This window comes from Euphorbia lathyris, chromosome 10, assembly GCF_963576675.1.
Source record: "Euphorbia lathyris chromosome 10, ddEupLath1.1, whole genome shotgun sequence".
Classification (NCBI taxonomy): domain Eukaryota; kingdom Viridiplantae; phylum Streptophyta; class Magnoliopsida; order Malpighiales; family Euphorbiaceae; genus Euphorbia; species Euphorbia lathyris.
In genome coordinates this window covers 56,355,439-56,375,672 of record NC_088919.1, presented here as the reverse complement: position 1 = coordinate 56,375,672, position 20,234 = coordinate 56,355,439, and the positions used below count along the sequence as shown (strand labels likewise).

Below are 20,234 nucleotides of genomic sequence, written 5' to 3'. Positions count from 1 at the left end.
CTAAGGTTTCAGCATCAACTTGGGACCGAAAGGGAGAATATGGAGCTGCCTCTATCATAAAAGAGAAGTCAAAAATGCAAAAAGGTTGTCCTCTTTAAGGCTCACATGCGTTAATTTACGCATCATGAATGAAGATTCATGTTTCGCAGAAAAAGAAAATAAGAAACAGAATACGGAGTTTAAAAGGAGCAGCATAAGCAGAGAAGCTTACCTGAGATAAAGTCATGGATTCCAACATAATGTTAAGAGAAGATGAAGAAGAAAGCAAGTCTTTTGCAGGTAACTAAGACGGAACCTCATCCTTTCTAAATGAATCAAAATCAAAAGATAAGAAGTCAAATAAAGAAGTGAATTGGATGTATGCTTCAAATTTCCTTTTCACATTTTCTCGGAGAAAATGTGAAAATGAAATTTAAAGCGGACATCCAAATCACTTATTTTGCTAACGTCTTATCTTTTAATTTTGGTTCTGTCGGAAAGGATGCGGTTCCATCTCATCTTCCCTTAAAATGATGTCGGGATCCACGCCTCTATCTCAGGTAAGCTTCTCTGCTTCTACTGCTGCTTTTAAACTCCTTATTCCCTGCTTCTTATTTTCTTTTTCTGTACAACAAGAATCTTCACACATGATGTCCAAATTAACATCTGTGAGCCTTAAAGCAGACAACCCTTTTGCATCTTTGGACTTCTCTTTTATAAGAGAGGCAGCTCCATATTCTCCTATTCGGTCCCAAGTTGATATCGACACCTTAGTCACTGCAGGTCAGGCTCTTGTTGAGATTTTTGCTAGTCCTCTTTATTCTTTGATGCAAGACCAATTTAACAGGGTTGTAGCTTCTTTTGACATACTCATTGTGGCTTGTGGGGGAATCGATAAAGGTGAAGCTTTAAAAAAAAAATCAAGAACTTCATATTTTCCTACAACTCGTATGTGGCAACCAAGATTCTTTCTTTTCGACTCAAACCAATCTATAAAAGCAATAATAAGAGCTTTGAGGCACTTTTCGATGCTAAAATGAAAGGATTGCGGACTTGGAAACGGAACTATTGATTATCAAGGCATGGCGAGATGAGATTCTAAGGTGGGAAGCACACTTCAGGCATACTCTCCCAATTAGAGAGGAAGAACAGGGGGAAGGAGAAAGAGACTAGAGAATCATTATGATGGTATAAGAAAGCAAGCATCATTTAGAAAGCGGGCAGTAAAAAATAATAACTTAAAATTCAAGAATTTTTACTTCATAAAATGAAGTTTAGAGGTCATAGTATTAGTAGCATTATAATTCAGATATTATAGATACATTTTACCCCAAAATTTACGCTAAAGACTTGATTGTTGATTATTGTATGTTAACACGATAAAATAATCCAACTAGCACGGTTATTATTATTATTATTATTTTATTTTTTTTGCATTTATTTCATATATAATCACATGCAACATATAAATAACACACGGCTAAATATATCAAAACCCTCTAAACATGGCTAGAAAAACCGACTGGCCCCTTGAACTTTAAGGATGTCTCATTAACCTCGAGAACTTGTTTAAAATGATTAGTCCCCTTAAATCCACGTGGCAGAACAATATGAAATCACTTTAAGCAAATTTAAGAGGTCAATAAATCATTTTAATCACAGGGAGAGCTATATATCAATTTAAGCAAGTTTAAGAGGTCAATGAGTCATTTTAAACAATTTCAGAGAGCTAACGAGACACCCTTACAATTCAGGGGCCAATCCGTTTAGGAGGCCCTAATGTATTGAACCATAATATAACACGATTTTGACACAATGACCAGGAGTACAAGATAGAAAGTTCACTCTCTTAAGGGGGATAAATAAACCTCTCCTGACAATTTTTTTACAGTACACAAAACTCGAATATAAAACTTAGCTTAAAAGAAAATTCACTAGTCAATTTCTACATAAACTATACAAACATCATTGTGCCTTAGCTTCAGCTTCAAAGCACAAAATACATGTCGCCGTGGCCTAAAATAAAACTAGTAAACAACATTAACTTATATATACTACAAAATGGTGGCATAAGAAACACTAACCGTAACACATGGCTGAAATCCCCTCTTGATTCCAGAATTATTAGCAGAATCTACTTTCGTTCCGTTAGCAATGCCAAAAACCGAAGGGCCTCTCTGATTAGTGCATCAGAAGCTGGTAGTTAACATCATCAGTAACAAGGACATAATCATATCCGACATCTTTGGCACGACTATGGAACTCGTCCATCTCAGTCTCTGGAACCTGGATTCCGACCAATACATTTGCACCAGTTTCACCCTGTTGGAGAGGAAACCCAGGAATAGATTAACATGAATTGATCACAGGGAAGATCTCTTGTCAGAAAGCCAGAATCTCATGAAAATGAAACAGTAAAGTATATGGCAAGAGACGGGTTCAGAAGCCAACCTGCCCGCGGTAATGGAACAAACTAATGTTCCAGCGTGGACTGAAAGTCTCTAAGAACTTCATAAGAGCACCTGGCCTTTCTGGGAAAACAAAACGACAAAGAATCTCGTTCTGAAGATTCAATCTGCCACCCATCTGTAACAGGTTCGTAAGAACTTAACCTTCGCATTGCATTAATAAAACAAATAAGCAAATACAAGAGATTGTATAGATTAAGTGCCCGTTTGGTTCCGTTTTTTGGTTATTTTACTCCAAACAGTGGATATAAAATGTTTGGTTAGAATTAAGAAACAGTTCGTTTTTGTAATTTGTCCATTATTGTTTGTGTATTCAGTTATTGTTCATGGAGTTAAAGATATTTATTTGAAACTTCACTATAACAACTATATTGTACTCTGCAACAAATGGGTAAATTACATTTATGGTCCCGAACTATAGTGCTACTAATATTAGGCCCCTAAACTTCATTTCTTTACATAAAAATCCTTGAACTTACATTACTATAACATTGAAGTCCAAACCAACAAAAGTCCGTTCAACCATTAATGAAATGATGAGGGTAAAATATGTATTTGACCATAATTTGTGGTGAAATTTGTAAAAAGAAAAAAGAGTTAATGATGTAACCAAACTTGTCCAGGCCATCATTCCATTAATTTTTTGTGGATTTTTGTTGATTTGGACTTTAATTTTACAGTAAGTAATAACATAAAGTTCCAAGGATTATGCCAAGAAATGAAATTTAGGGGCCACAATGTTAGTAGCAGTATAATACAGAGACCATGGATGTATTTTGTCCCAACAAATAGTTTAGAACAATATATAATATGAGAAACATGTCCAACAAATATCCAATTGCAACCATAAAATATGAACTATATGATTCTAAGCAATAATCTTGAGATATAATTTCAAGATCATTACCAAGTAACGCAGATGATCTTTGACCAAGTCACTTGACGTAAGGTTCAGTGTTCTCAGCTGAGAAGATTCCATCCGCTGCTGCAATTCTTCAATTTCAAGAACTGTATGAAGGCTAACACTGCACATAATATCAGAAGGATAATAATTAAGTCCTGCTAGTAGTTTCTTATTAAATACAAGTATTCACATAATCACATTCAATCTATTGGAAGATGGGTAGAATATATACATGGTATCTGAACTATAGCCCTACTAACATTATGACCCCTAAATTTCATTTCGTGACATAAAAGTCTTTGAACTTCACATTGAAGTCAAAATCAAAGAAAATTCGTTGAAAATTACGAAATGATGACCTGAAAAGAGACATTTGACCATAATTTATGGCACATGGATAAAAAAGAGTCGATGATGTAGTCAAACTTATTCAGATCATCATTTCGTTAATTTTTTAAATGGGTTTTCTTTAGTTTGGACTTTAATGTTAGTATGATGTAAAGTTAAAGAGCTTTTATGTATACTAAATAAAGCTTAGGGGTCATAATCTTAGTAGCCCTGTCATGGATTTATTTTACCCATTAGAAGATGATATTCCTACAAAATGTACTTACTATGGCCTCATAAGTGATCTTGACAACAGTTACATAGAAGAAAACTTTTAATGAACTACATCATGATAAGGTACAGAAATACCTCCATAGTTTCCAGCCAAAAAGCAATTGTACTCCTAAGGTACAATTGAGGGCCGGCCGACATTGGCAAGCTGAGCCAGTTCCAGACATGATTAAGAAACTCAAATATTTTGTTCATGTGTTTTGCACCAGTTGCATATAAGTTGATTCAAAAAGGGTTTTACATTTTTTGTGATTTTAGAATAGGTTTAGGGATAAAAATGACTTTAAGTTTGACAAAATATTTGGATTTTTTAATTCCTTTCGTCTAACACGTGCAGAACACAGGATAATTTTGTTTTATTTTTGTTTGTTCACGTGTGTACATGTGGCTTTGATCTAAAACTGATGCGTGATAACATGACACACATATGGAATGGAGATAACGGAATTCATAAGAAGAGAGATCCACTAATGATGTCTGAAATTGGCTCAGCTTGCCAATGTTAGGCCCTCAAATGCTAAGGGTAAAATTACTCTCTGCTTACAACATGGATATTTTTGTACCTTATCCCGAACTACACCAGCATTATTAAAAGACCATGTAATACACTAGGAGTACATGGGATACCATGGAGATTAAGAGACTACATTGATATATTTTACTTAAGAGCAATACATATATATACAAGGTTCTCCTCCTTCAATCAAGGAGACATTGTAATCCCACGGCAGCCTATAAAAATGCTTTAGTTGACTTAGGCATGCTTTAGTTGACTTAGCATTGTTACATTTATTACATTGACTTATTCTATAACCCTCCTCCTCAAGCTGAAGCATGGATTTTAATCATGCTAGATAACATAGGCTTAAGACAATACCACTCAAAACAAAATAAAACATAAGAAACTCAAGATACTTCATGATATAAAACATAATCCAGGAGATGCAACCCAGAAGAACAAATCGGATAGGCGGAAGGTAGATGACAAGACGATAGCAGAACAACAATCCTCGTCGGAAACGGAGCAGCAGATGCCAATATAAACATCGCGCAAGAGGCTTCCAACAGTGTCAACAGAAAGGAGATTGACCAGAAAACTGACCGAACTAACACGTTGGAAACAGAGGCAACGTCGGTGGAAGAACTGAAACTTGGAACCCTAGGTCCAAACAGTATGCTCACAAGGCAGACAATTATGCTGAAAGAAACAGCCCCAAAATGTAAACCCAGCAATTCTGCTCATAAAGCCGAAAACAAATTCTGGAATCTCAATCCAGAAACCCGAAACAGAGACCAAAGAAGGCTCTGATACCATGTAACAGACCATGGAAATAGAAAAGAAATCCATGGGAAACGCAGCATATAACAATGCTTTAGTTGACTTAGCATGCTTACATTTATTACATTGACTTATTCTATAACAAGCATAATGACTTAAATTTTCCTATTTGATCATTAGACTAACCTGTACAAAACAACAGCCTCCTTTTCAGAGCTACATCTATATTTGAACTCGGTAATATTCATATGTCCCACCTGCCACCCAAAAAATATCTTCAGTAAAAAAAGAAAAAGTTGCTCCATATGAGAAGTTGATTTATGATGTTATATGACAAACCATTTCACAAAAGCGTTTGAACATCCCAGGCTCTTCTGGCATGACAGTTGCAAGCACAGCCTCTTGTTGCCTTCCAACATTGGCAAGCTCAGTTACAATCCTCAGTTTATCAAAGTTCATATTTGCCCCACTTGTTATTGCAACAACATTTTCGCCCTTAAGATTATAATATTTGCAATATGCTTCAGCTCCAGCAAGTGCAAGAGCACCTGCTGGTTCTAAAATGCTCCTTTTCTCCTCAAACATGTCCTGCAATGCACCAAATAATGAACAATTATTTTCGTTGTTTAGCTAGTTTTCATGATTATTCAAGGGAGTTACAGCTACACCATGTCATATTACAATCGATCAAAGTAAGGTGGAGAGCAAGCAGCAAGCCAAGTCAAACCATGAGAGACGTACCAGTCTCTCTGAAATAATTTTCTCAATCATTTGGAATTGGAATTGGATTCTGTTTGCGGGAGGGAAAGGTTTTTCCTAAACCAGAAATGCATTTCCTATTTTGAATATTTACAGAAATGATCCTGGAAACATGTTGCACTGGTTTCCAGGCGTTTCCATTTTCAAAACGGACACGAAATGCAGAAACTCTGCTGAAGAGGCGTTTCTGACTTTCCGTTCAACATAGGTTAGCCAGTTTGCACAATTAGCCAACAGTTCAAGAAGGGATTACAAATTCAACATATCATTCTTATTAAAATCAATGTAAGGTGGGAAGCAGCAGAAGACCATGTACTCATTTGCCATAATTTGGAGTCTCAAAACAGGTTATCGTGCATTGCAATCTATTTATTCAACATGATTATATATGATAAAAATGCGAGAAAAATGATAATCGTATCAAACATGTCGCATCAGGTGGGGTTGTCTCTAAAAATCGTATGTCTTGTGAGTTCAGACACCCCTAGCCATATTGTTACATAAGCATGATGAAAATATGGCATGCTACGATCACCTGTGTGTGCACCCATGAAAGCATTAAGAGTTAAAGAGGTGCAATAAACATCAGCACTGAGAGAACACTCACCTTTATCGAGGCACAAATGGCATCACGGCTTACAAGAACTACACCATCTACTAGTTCTTTGCACAAAAGGAAAGTTTCTTCACCAACCTCTTTAACAGCCACACCATCAGCAAAACCTCCAACCTGATCCAAGATCACTCTCTCACCATGATGCAGCGACAACGCCATTGCATTTGCATCAGATGGTTCCACTCCAATGATCTTTACCTGTTTTTTTATTATAAAGTTAGGTACTCATAATCGAAAGGTCTAGAACTAGGAACCATAAGACCATAAGCAGAAAAGAGTAGCAATAGGAACGTAAAAAGCTACAGTTCAAGTGTATATCGTGAATGCCAAGCAACAATTGACAGACCTCAGGATCGACCCTCTTGAGATAAGCAGCAATACCAGCTATCAGCCCGCCACCTCCTACAGGTACGAAGATAGCATGTATTGGTGCTTTAACTTTGTGTGCTTGCATTTGGCGTACAATTTCCATTCCCACTGTTCCCTGTCCCATAATAACATCAGGGTGATCAAAAGGTGGTATGAATGTCCGACCCTCCTCTTTACCCCTTTTTTTAGCATATGTCTGCGCCTCATCATAAGAATCCCCCACCAGAACAACAGTTGCACCCAATCTCTTAACAGATTGCCACTACAAGGGAAAGAAACTCTGAAATCAGTTTAACAAATATAGCACATGATTGGATTATGAAAACAAATAAAATAAGAAAAGTGTACCTTAATTTCAGGAGTAGTTACAGGCATAGCGATCACTGCATCACAACCTAGTCTCTTGGCAGCTAAAGCAACACCCTGGGCATGATTTCCAGCTGAGGAGCAGATAACCCCTCTTTCCAACTGCTCGCTTGAAAGTTTTGCCATCATATTATAAGCTCCACGTAACTTAAATGAGAAAACCTGAGAACAAGATAAAAACATACAGTACAAGTTTTAAATCAGGATATGCATTTCGCTCATTCAAATTACAAACAATGGCAACAGTAGAGAAAGGATAGATAATGCTTTGTACAAGTAGCATTCTTGTTGCTGGATATCTTGTTTGTACACATCTTCTTTTTGTTTCCCGAGCCCATAGTGAGTTCGTTTTCACTCAATCGCAACATAAAGTAACTTGTAGTCTAACATTTACAACGGATGAAGGATAACCCATACTTAGCAACTAATTGAGCAAGTTTTCAATCAGAAAAGAAAATTGAAGGAAGAAAGTGAAGCATCCAATTTAACAAGCCAAGACAACCCAAAAGAATAACAACAAATGAGAGAAAAAATCATAGTTTGGTAGCAGTACTGTAAGTTAATACTAGGTACAGCCTAACTCTTGTACCTAGTTCAACAAACACTGTTCTTTTTTAATCACATTATAAAAAATATTGCGAAAAGACTTAATACATCAAGAGCCCTGTTCTTGGCCAAATAATCTGATTGGCCCCTGAACTTTGGAAATGTCTCATTAGTCCCTCAACTTGCTTAAAGTGATGTATTAGCCCCCTCAACTTGCCTAGAGTGATAGGCGCTTTAACTTGACCAAATCTCCACTTTGCTCAGCCACATAAGACTTAGGCGGTTGATCATATCACGCTAAGACACCTCCAGAGTTTAAAGGGTTAATCGGATTATTTGGCCACGTGAGCCTGATGAATTAAGCCTTGAGAAAAACATAGTTTCCAACTTAAACAGCAACATGCCAACACCAAGTCAATTAAAAATTATAGCTGCAAAGCAAAAGCTTTCCCCCGAGCAACTGAATAAATTATCAATAAGCAACTTAACTAAGCAAAATTTATATTAAAATCTGTTCAAATAAGCCAGAAATGCATTGATGATTCAAAGTTTCTAACATACCCAAAAAAAGAGCACCCTCAACAAAATAACTGCAAAAAACAAAACAAAGGAAGTCCTAAATTTCAAGAATTAACTCATTACAGTACCCTGAGCAGCAATAAATGGGAGAAAACAAATAAACCTAAATGAAATCAACCTGCAAGTACCGCATTAAATACAGCCAAACAGAGAGTTAAATGCAAGTCAAAGATGAAAACTGTACCGGCTGCAAGTCCTCACGCTTGAGCCAAACGTTAACCCCCAATTTCTCCGACAGCTTAGGTGCTAATTGTAAAGGAGATTCAATCGCCACATCATAAACCTTAGAAGTCAATATATTCGTCAAATTCTCCATGGCATTTATGACATTACCACTTCCATCCTCAACCGCACGGGTAGGCACAGCTCCGAGATAACCTGGCTCATACTGGAGAGAACTCGGAGAAACTCGCTTCCTCGGGGCAGAAACAGTATTAGATTCGAAGAATGTCGGTGAATGCAGAGCTGGCGACGGCGTAGGAATGGGAGGGACCTCCGCCGCCTGTTTTGAAAGGGTGGCATTGACGAAGGGCTTGGTAGGAGTCTGTTGTACGGTGGAAGGTGTATGCGTCGCCGATTTAGAACGGCGATTAGGTAGGCGGAGCAGCCCCTGAAATGGCGGCAGGCGGAGAGCCTCCATTGTGCAATAGAGAGAGAAGGAAGTGGAAAACTAAAAAAGGAGGCTGTTTTTTAGTTAGTCGTCACACCTGTTTTTATAATTTTTGTTGTTTATTTTGGAGTTAATTACACTTGAGGTCCTTCAAGTATCATGAATGTAACACTAGTATTTAGAAAATTCAATTTTTTTTAGAAAAGTACAAAAATAAATCATTTAGTTTGCGTCATTTTCAAACATAAATTACGTGGTTTAAAAGTTTGCAAACAGGTACTTTGTGGTTCATTCCGTTAGCAAACACAGTCCAAACTGACTAACAGTATTAAAAAAAAAAAGTCAAAAATCAAATGGTAAACAATCCTTATTATCACAAACAAACCTCAAAATCAAAAATAAAATATCAAATTCATCATCTCCTCATTCTCTCACATCTCTCTTCAATTTATTTTAGGTAATTAATTTATTAGTCCCTATATTTTAACAAAATATATTGTTTAGTCTCTGTATTTTCTAAAACATACAGTAAGGTTCCTAACCTTTTTCTTGATGAACTGTTTAGTCATTTCATCTGTTTGTTAGATTTTTTACCATTTATGAATTCAGAAATGACTAAATTACCCTTTACTATTAAAAAACACAGACCCAATGCTTACGAATCTGAACGATTAAGAAGAAAATCAAGAAGAAGAACACTCAAAGTTGATTTCAGATGAGATGAGAAACAATGAAGATAATAGTCTTATATATTTGATTTTGTGGTAAAGGGTAGTTAAGGCATTATATTTTTATTTTAAATAGATTTTGACTCAAATCCAAATTGACTAACAGAATCTTCATGAGAGTCTAATGGCAGAGACTAAACAGTTCATCGAGAAAAACGTTAGGGACTAAACAGTCCATCGAGAAAAAGGTTAGAGACCTTACCGTGTGTTTTTGAAAATATAAAACTAAACGGTGTGTTTTGTCAAAATATAAGGACTAATAAATTAATTATCCATTTATTTTCACTCTCTAAAAAAAAGGGCAAATTATTAGAAGCACCCGGTTCTCCATGTCATTCGGATGACATTTCATACATATTTTGATACTTGTAACATGGACCCACACATATTATAAGAGGTTACACTATTTTAATTAGGCAAATGATATATACAACCCTAAGGGTTGTATATAAGCATTAATTCTTTATATGTTTTCAATAAAATAAACTAAAAATCTTAATTCTAAAGCATTTATTTGTATTGGAAATATAATTAATTTACTAGTTTTTTATGAATATTTCATAAAGTATCAATCAATTTTATTATAAAATTATTTAGAAAAACCAAATTAACATTAATAATAGTAATTTATAGGGTTTTATTTACAGCCCTTAGGGCTGTAAATATCAGGACCCTTTTAATTATTACGTGAGGTCACACTCCCATGTCCAAATATGAATTAGAGGTCCTCCGAATGATATAAAAGACCGAATACTTAATATAAGAACTCAAAAAAAAAAAAAACACTCACTCTCCCTTTCTATTTTCTCTCAAAATTATCCAACTATTCACGAGGTTTGCTTATTGAGAATTGATTGCTAATAATGAATTTAAAGCATCCTCAAGTATTCATCCAATTTTCCCAAAGAAATTGATTGTAAAGCAACTTATAAAATTAGGAAGCTAAAGGGGTGTTTGGTAGCTGCTTTTCGACCTCCTGTTTGCCTTTTCACTTTGAAAATGAGAGTTTAAGGTGTTTGGTTAGACACCTCCTGTTTGCCTTTTGGAGCCGAAAAGTAGCTTTTTATAAAAGCAGGGAATCCATGCTTTTTGGAACAGCAGCCTTTTCAAACAGCAAACAGCAAACCGTAACAGGAAACAGCAAACAGTAACAGCAAACAGCAGATAAAACAAACGGACCCTAAATTGCAGTGAAGCATAGGGATGGCAATGGGTAGTGTACCCGCGGGTACTCGGCACTACCCGACCCTAATGGGACTACACGTACCCTGTATAAAAGGGTATGGGATCAAAATAATTATTCGTTAGGGTAATGGGACGGGTATGAGAATATCCCTCAGGGTACCCGGTACCCGTTAGCCGTCATAATTCTTTTATATATTAAAAAAATTATTGTTTTTTAGATGTAATATTTGAGATTTTAAACTCCAACCTTTTGTTTTTCAACTATTGAGTGATACCACTAAGCTATTTATTCTTATTGATTAAGGTTCAATTTGTTCAATTTTTAGATAAATAATTTATTAAATTTATACTTTGTTAAATTTGTAATATTTTTTTATTTTATTTATTGATTTTTAATGGGTAAGGGTACCCGTGGGTACCCGCGAATTAAATGGGAAGGGTATAGGATGCAAAAATATACCCGTTAGGGTAATGAGACGGGTACGGGTAATTGAAAAAAACGGGTAAGGGTTTGAGATTGGCACTACCCGCAGGTAACCTACCCGTTGCCATCCCTAATGAAGCAGGAGCCTTGATTTGGCCAATTATCATTGACAATGACGCCCAAGATGAGAAATTGTTTGAGCACTAAGAGATTTTTACTTTACTTCCTGGAAAATAATATAAATAATTGATTTTTAGTGATTTAAAAGTAGTTAAAATATATCTCTCTAACAATATTTTTTATATTCACTCGTTATTTATTATTTTATAATTAAAATTATTAATAATTGTTATATTTACTAATAGTGAAAAGAAATGGACTCTTTAATAATAAGTTATTAATAAAAAAAATAAATTTAGGAGGCATTACGAGGTGTAGAGAGACTCTTTATTAATAGAGATGATAAAAAGACTCTTCGTGACTTGATGAGCTACTAAAAGGCTGTTGAAGCTGATTTTTAACTCTTCCTCCTCAAATTTTAACTTAAGAGCCAAACTAATTAATCAATTCAATATGCGACACAAATTACAATCTTATACCATCCTGCTTTAGTATCACACAGACCTGGACATGGGCTGGTGAGCCCGCCTAGCCCGCCCAGGTCCAGGTCCATTTTGTTGGTCCCTTATAACGTTACAAGTATAGTTCCAAGGGGGGGGGGGGGGGTTAGGAACTATTTAAAAAAATTTAAGCTAGGGCAGACTTCTTTTTCGTGAGAAAAAGGTTTGGACAGTGGCGCTGAGTGAATAGCAAGATACTGGCTTAGTCAACTAGTGACTAGGTCAGTTTCTTTACTTGAGTCAGGAGATAGCACTTAGAGTCTATTCCTGAGCTCGGATATTCAACGCGCACAACTCAGCTTGACCTCTTTACTTGGTCAGTTTTTGTTTAAGCAAGCAATAAATATATAAAGGAGTTAAAGGTTAGAAATATGTTACTCAGCAGATTTATCCAGGTTCGGCCTTCAAGCCTACGTCCTGTCCCCGGAACACGTTCCGAGATTTTGAATTCTCTACTGAGCTCTTTAACGGTAGAGCATCAAACCTTTTACAATCTTAGTAACTGAGTATAACAAGAGTACCTTCCTCTATACCTCTACTCAATCCTAATCTCTCGCTGAGTACTATAACCGAGTACTCAGCCTCTCCTTTCTAATCTCTAGAAATTATAAGTGTTTGTCCTAAACAATGATTGCTAAGACACCTTAGATGATTGAATAATCACTCTAGACTTTTACACAAAAGATATGAAATTTAGTGTAAGATTGTTTTGCTTTTGCTAGGAGAACTTTGCGTAGAAATTTGGTCAGCGTAATGGCTTGATCAAGTTCTCTATTGAATGAAGCAACTGATGGCACTATTTATAGAGACGTCTGAGGCATCGGTCATTTCGAATTTCAAAATAACCGTTGGAGGGAAACGGCTTCCTGTCGTTGTCATCCTGACTTGCTCAGAGCTCTCGGCCAATCAGATTTGAGTATCTTCTGTCCTCGGTCAGCTTTTGGTCAGCTCGACAAAGTGTCTCTCCATTTATGGTAATGTCAACTAGACAGCATACTGTGTCTTCTGAACTTTACCCAAAGTAGAAATACTTTGTCTGGAAGTTGTTCTTAGCCAGCTGCTGTCTTGTACTGTTTGTCGAATCAACTCAGCAGCTTCGTTCCGAAGTTGTTCCTTGAAGGTCTTCTAGATCCTTCTCTTGCTGAGCTGCGTTTTGTACATAACGACAGCGTTTTGACATACGCGGGCCGAGTTGCCTTAAACTGTTTGACTTGGGCTTTGACTTCCGTATTGGGCTTGGGCCTTTTAATCTTATGTCTTATAAACAATTTAACTCAACATTGAACCAACACATTAGTAGAATAAATCAAAGCATTTAAACTTAGTGTGTTTAGAATATGATTTTAATTATACTTAAACAATTTTGTCAAATCAAAATTATGTGGAAAGGTGTTTCAACAAACTCCCCCATTTTGATGTTGGCAAAACTATTCAGCGAAGAACTCAGTATTGAGCTCCCCCATGATAGTTGACCTAATATATCTTAGTAGACTCCCCCGTAAGGGTTGAGCTACTGACTTAGTTTTACTCTAAACATTTGAAGGTTTAATCAAGTAAGTCTAAGGTCAGTTTTCAGATATAGGTCAGCTCATGGAACATATTCTATTTTACTCAGTGTTTAAGCAGAAGTTATAGCATTCAGAGGGCGCTGAGTAATTTGTTGTTCAATGAGTTTTATAAGACAATATTATATAAACATATAAGTCAATGTCAAACATGTTATCAGCATTGGGTACAATCAACAAGTTTTATAAGCATTAAACATGGTTGATGTAATTGAAGATACATAATGATTTAATACTCAGCATCATAGATAATAACTCATACTCAGTTTTTTTTTTTGGATAAACAGATGCAAATATTGATATTACTAGAAGTAGTCAGTGTTTACAGCAAAAGAAAGAAAAACATAACACATAGAGACTACAAACATAACATAACTGAGCTAGCCTAATTTCTATTTCTTTCTCTTTTGTTTGGACTGACTATGCTCATGCTGTGTTCTAGCTTGTTCTTTCTCCCCCGTTTTGTCAGCATCGGGAGGAGGAATCCTAAAGGCGTCGGTTAAGATGGCTCTGGACAGTTCTGTGGACAGCTCCTTAAGTCTATCGGCACTTTCATTGACACCATCAAAAATAGCAACTCCATTATCTGAGACCTCTGAAGGTATATTAAGTTCAGCAGCGCTGATCATGCTTACTATGAAAGCTTGAGATTTTCCTACCCAGGTAAGTGCATCAGTCAGACCAGCAATGACTTGATGAAAAGTCTTCAGTAAGGATGTGTCATAGTATTAACGCTGAATATTTGTGTGACGTATGTGATTGAAGGTTTGTCTGGTGATAGACAACATTTCATTTTGCTTCATAGCGTCAGTATCCATCTCTTGCTTGTTCAAGTTCAGCAATCGAACGGCCTCACCAATTTGCTCCACTGAGCACTGAGAATAGGAGACCATTTGCTCGTTGGTTTTGATTTGCTCGGTGTGAAGCTGAGCAAAGAGCATTTTTACTTCATCAGAAGTTGCATAGCGTGTGTTCGAAGCTGACAATGTCTGAACTTGTTCTTGAAGAGCGTTGAGATGTTGAACTATAGTCAGCTGGATCTCAGCCAGCTTTGCGATGGAATCCTGCTTAGCTTGCTGTGCTTGAAAGGTAACGATGACACTCAGCAAGTCCTTGAATCCCTTAACTTCATTGAGAAGCTGGGTTACATGGGAGAGCGGAGTTGTCTCAGTAGTAGAGGACCCAGCAGCATGTAGAGTGGTTTGATGAAGGTCTTTGATCAGTGTTTGCACCGAGTGGATGATTCTTTTTCTAGACTCGGTAGCATGCAAGTAGCTAAGAGGGCCTTCATTAACTTGCATTGTTGCCTCAGTATGACCGGTTGGAAGAGGAGTTAGAGGAATAATGTGGTCAGTGACTGGAAGTGTGTTTCCAATCTGCACTTGAGGTTCTAGTAGAGTTGATTGATCGGCAGATGTGTTGATTGGAGAAGAGGTAATTCTAATGCTGTCTGTGCTGACTGGGGCAGGAATGTTTTGAGTCAGCACAATGCTTGGATTGACAGCATTTACAGGAATTGACTCAACTTGACTTGTTGAGTTTGCAGAAGCATTTAAGTCGGCATGTTCCTTTAGTGAAGAAACAGAGGCTTGCTTTTCAAGTGAAGCCGATGGAGTAGAAGTTGGTTGTTTTCTGAAAAATTTCAGCTTAAGTGCAGAAGGATCCTTGGTCGGCTTCTGAATAACAAAGTCTGGGACAGTTGGTGGTTGAACCGGAAGGTCAATGACTGTCTTCTGACTTGCCTTAACTAATCTTCTTTTGCGAGGAGGAGGAGTGTCAGCTTGTATAGATTCTCCTGAGTGAGAGGGAGAAGTTTCCTCTTGATCAGCATTAAGCTGGTCAGCTGGTTCTTGTCCTTGATCAACATTGTGTTGGTCAGGTTCTTGTTCAGCAGCCAACCCATTATTGGTTGGCTCAGCATCAACCTCACTAGCTGTTTCCTCAGTGTCCTCAGCGTCATCCTGACCGCCTTCTACTTCTTGTTCTTCATCTTCTTCACTATCATCATCTAACTCTTCCTCAACTTGTGCAATGAACTGATCGTCCAGATGCACCTCATCTTCTTGATGCTCAGCTATAGTTCCTAGACACTGTGTGTAGTGAGAATCATCAGGAACTACTACGTCAGTAGGTATAGCATCAATGGGAGTCAGTGTAGAAGACTTCTGCTTCTTTTGAGGTTGCTCATCCTCAATTTCAGGCTCTTCTTGCCTGCTCCTTTTCTCAACTGACTTAGGTCTTTCCTGACCTGGTTCAGCAGCTGACTTTGACTTCTTGGTCTGAGGCTCAGCCTTCTTAGAAAAGGTCATAACAGCTTTCCTCTTACGGGCAGCTGGAGCCTTTGTCCTTTGGCTTTGCTTTGGAGCTGTTTCCTCAGCTTGTTGTTCAGCAGCAGCTTTTCCTTTCTTTAGTGGCTGATTGAACTTCAAAGCCCTCAGCGAAGCAGCTGTTATTTCAGATCCTCTAGCTTTAACTTCATCAGTTAGGTCTATTTGATGATCAATGAGGATCCTGGTGAAGAGCGATCCCAGCCGAAGAGTTCCAGTGCTCTTTATGAACCCAGCAATCAAGAATACTGGCATGTTGATAGGCGTATATGTCAGCATATGCCATATAAAGCATTGCTCGAAATTTGTCGCTGAGCTGGTGCAGTTTATCTTTGGGTAAATAAAGTAGGTCAGCAGGTAATGAGCCATCTTTTGGTGCTGACCCATGGATGAACTTGAGACTTCTCCAGAATGACCAGGGGGCTTGCAAAAGTTGACTTCATAGTTAGTGTCATCCTGATCTCCAGTTCTTCTCAGTTTTGCTCCCTCATTTTTCAGCTTTAGCAAATTCGCCAAATAGGTGGGATTGATGAAAATCGTTTTCCCCCTTACCACTGTTGTTAAGTAGTCCTGGTTATCGTCAGCGACTAAGAGATTGTGGTAGAACTCCCTTACCAGGTCAGGATAGGTGTGATCCCTAATGGAGAACAGCTCGGTCCATCCATTTTGCGATATCCATTCGCAGAAGGGTTGTTCGGATGTCACGAAGGCCTCAGAAACCCATCGCGAGAAGTCTACTTTCCATTCGCTAATGTTATCAAATACCTTGGTATAGGTTCTGATTTTGGTCGGTTTTCCTTTAGAGGAGTGTTAGACAAGGTGCCGAACGGCCTCGCCCGGGCGGACCGGGGGGTGGACACCTCATGGCGATGCAAGCGATGATTGGCGCCGAAAGCAACCAATCGTGGAATCAAGCTGCTCGGCAGGACCGGAGCTCGGAGTATGGAAGAGTCGCCACCCACGAATGGGAAAATGAACACCGATCCCTTGCGGGAGACCGGTGAGGGTTCGGGAAACTTAGGTACGAGCCGAGAAGGCTAGCTCCTTTCCAGAGAAAGGCTACTAGGCACCCCGACATCGCCCGGTTATGAACCACCGGCCTCCTACTCAGCGTGTTAGGCGATAACGGACTAATCGCATATTTCTTTAAGTTTAAAATTCATTTGAAACCTTTTCTTTCTCGCTTTGAAAACCGTTTTGAGCATGTTATTGAAGCCATTTTAGTAAAGAATCACTCATTTTGCATAAATTTAAAGTATACAGGAGAGAGAGGGGGAGAAGAGAGAATTGATTTATTCACAGTGTGATTTTATGCTTTAGACTATATACTAACTCTAAGCTAATCTCACTCCCCGAAAAACGAGTTTATTTACATGGTTCGTACCTTATTCGCCGTTGGAACGATTTAGGTACATTTCAAAACCCCGTTAATTTACATCACATCGACTCGAATCGCCGTTGGAACGACTCGAGCGTTTGAAAACGTTTGAACAAGAAGTTTTAACCAAAAACGTGATTAAGCATACAAGTTCATTCATTTTGTATAAAACTGTTTAGTTAGGAAAACGATTCAAAACTTCATTATTTACAATGAAAACGATTTTAATTACAAGGTTCACTTAATCCGTCGTTGGAACGAATTAAAGTTTTAAAACGTGATGTTTTAGGAAATCGTTTGAAATGATGAAAAACCTTTTATTTACACTTTAAGAATATCTAGAAAAACTTTAGTTTGAATAACCAAATTGAAATCTCTTTTTGTGGTTTATTTTCCCCTTTTTCACTCAATTAACCTTCATTTTAACATAATCATAACAATTAACAAATTAAGCCCAAATTCACCCAACCAAATACATTTGAAATATATACATATATACAAAAATGGTAATAATACTTATTAAAACAAAATAGAGAAGATAATATATATTAATGGGTAGAAATAGTGATGAAAATAATATTAGATATAATACATTTTTTTATCTTAATTAAAAACATGTAAAAACGATCAACAAGGTTCATAAATAAGAAAATAACTTTTAACTCCAAATAGTTTTTACATAATAAATATATAGAAAATAACCCCCAAATGTACATCTAAATATTAATACTTAAAATAGTGTTTAATGAATCCAAAAATATTTATTAATTAATTACCCCAAAAGGTCCAAATAAACAATCCCCAAAATAATCACTAATATAGCTCAAATAGACTTAAAGACATATATATATATATATATATATATATATATATATATATATATATAAAATTTTACAAAGCTAACTTAGTATAAATGATATTTAAATAGGAAAATAACTATTATACTATACATAATAAGTAGATTATTATTAAAAATAGTTAGGAAAACAAAAAGTATAAAGACTATATTTAATGTTCTAATATACCCCTATATACATATATGACCTCCAATTTAACCCAAATATATCTATAAACACAAATAATGTACTAATAGCCCATAAACCCCCAAAATCATTTATCAATTAGTTATTTCAAAAAAACTAAACAAGCAAAACCTATATATATATATATATATATACATGTAATTTTTATAAAAGCTAATTTAGTGTAAATGATACTTAAAGGGACAATAAATAGATATATAATGAACATTTATTAGTTATATACTTCCAAAATAATTTTAATAAATATATTACATAATTATATACATATATATACAAGTATAAATGTCAAAAAGTTAAGAAAGGAGGATTAAAAAGACATTTTTTCGGATTCCAGCAGCTTTACCGACGGAAAATCCGTCGGTAAACTGCTTTTAGTAACAGAAAAGACAGAATTACAGAAACAGCCCCAAACTTTCCAGATTTATTAAAAAGCTTTAGATCTAATCTATTCTATCATTTTTGGCCTCCGAACTACCCAAATCGGGTCATAGTCTATAACGGAGACTCCCAAAACGATGTTTTATTTTAAAACGTTAATTAAAACATTTTCTAAATCTAGATCTACAACGTTTTAGTCCCGAACTACCCCTAAATGGGGTCACGGTTCGTATTGGGACATAAAACGAGGTTTTTATTTTAGATCCAAACTCAAGTATTTGTAGAATGAAAACAGAAAATTAATTTGACAAATCTAAACAATAAAAGTGCAATAAAAGAGTAAATAAAGAGATCTACATAACCAAAATGCAATAAAAGAATTAAATGGGTCTAGTTCCTCGGATTATTACCTCTTCAATCGGTAATGGGGATCCAAATCAAGTCGATTGATTGTGTTTTGAATCGGTTTTTTGTGTTTTTGAGAGATTTCGGGTCTCGTTGAATTTTTCCAGGGGTTCGGGTCCAATTTTCTCCTTTTTAAATGCATTGGGCTCCATCCTATTTATAGGCAAATGGAGCCCCAAAATTAAGGTTTTTTTTTACTTGGAGCCTAAGGGTAGGCTCCAAGCAAAGCTAAATTAGCTTACTCTTGACTTGGAGCCAAAGGTAAGCTAATTTGGCTTAATGACTCATTATTATAATTATTATACTTATTATAATTATTTGATTTAAAATTTTTTTTTTTTATAAATTGTAAACTAAAATTGCACTTGACATTTGGCCAAGTGCAGCAAAATGCACTTGGCCGAATGCCAAGTGCAGGGGGCTGGGCCTAGGCGGCCCAGCCCCGTCACGGGCCGTCCAACGGCCCGTGACGTAAATACCGGCCCCCGACGAGGCCGCGTTTATATATACTAAAAAAATAAAAAAGTTTAACTAAATAAAATACATCTAAAAATAACCAAAACTAAAAAATGATTTTTATCGAAAATGATTTTCGTCAAAACCGATTTTATAAAATTAGCTTTTATAAAATCGATCTTTTTACAAAACCATATATATTTTTTGGATTGCTCGGATAATAAAACCCTCTATCGTCCCGAGATTTTATTAATAATAAAATTAATAAGAAAAGGGCGTGAAATACCCCGAACTCGGCGAGACGATTTAAGATTTCACTCGCGGAACCGATTCGATTTCCGAATTCGATCAAACCGGTCTCCACGGTTCCTTCGAACAACGTTTTTTATTTATTATTTTTTATTGACTCATCATTTATTTCAATCGACTGATTTGGATCCTTTTTTATAATTTTTCTTCATCGGTCCTCCGACCCCGGCGTCTACAGTTGCCCCTACTTTCTATTTTTGGCAGTGACGTGTGTGCTTTTTCGAAAACCTCTTTTCGTGAATTCAACACATGCAATGCGAAATATATTAAAGTAAAAGACACCTATAGAGTGGGAGGAGAAATACCTGATCTCCATGTCTCAA

At 36.5% G+C, this 20,234-nt stretch overlaps 1 protein-coding gene across 1 annotated transcript; it reads right to left on the bottom strand.

Annotated features, from left to right (window-relative positions):
• Positions 1 to 1,801: 1,801 nt before the first annotated feature.
• On the bottom strand, positions 1,802 to 9,176 carry LOC136208926 (threonine dehydratase biosynthetic, chloroplastic). Its single transcript, XM_066000217.1, has 9 exons — positions 8,668 to 9,176; positions 7,341 to 7,520; positions 6,970 to 7,254; positions 6,615 to 6,821; positions 5,588 to 5,836; positions 5,435 to 5,505; positions 3,355 to 3,472; positions 2,431 to 2,565; positions 1,802 to 2,301 (listed from the first exon to the last, which is right to left on the bottom strand). The coding sequence occupies exons 1-9, from the start codon at positions 9,121 to 9,123 to the stop codon at positions 2,161 to 2,163; spliced, it is 1,842 nt and encodes a 613-aa protein (XP_065856289.1). The 5' UTR covers positions 9,124 to 9,176; the 3' UTR covers positions 1,802 to 2,160.
• Positions 9,177 to 20,234: the final 11,058 nt, after the last annotated feature.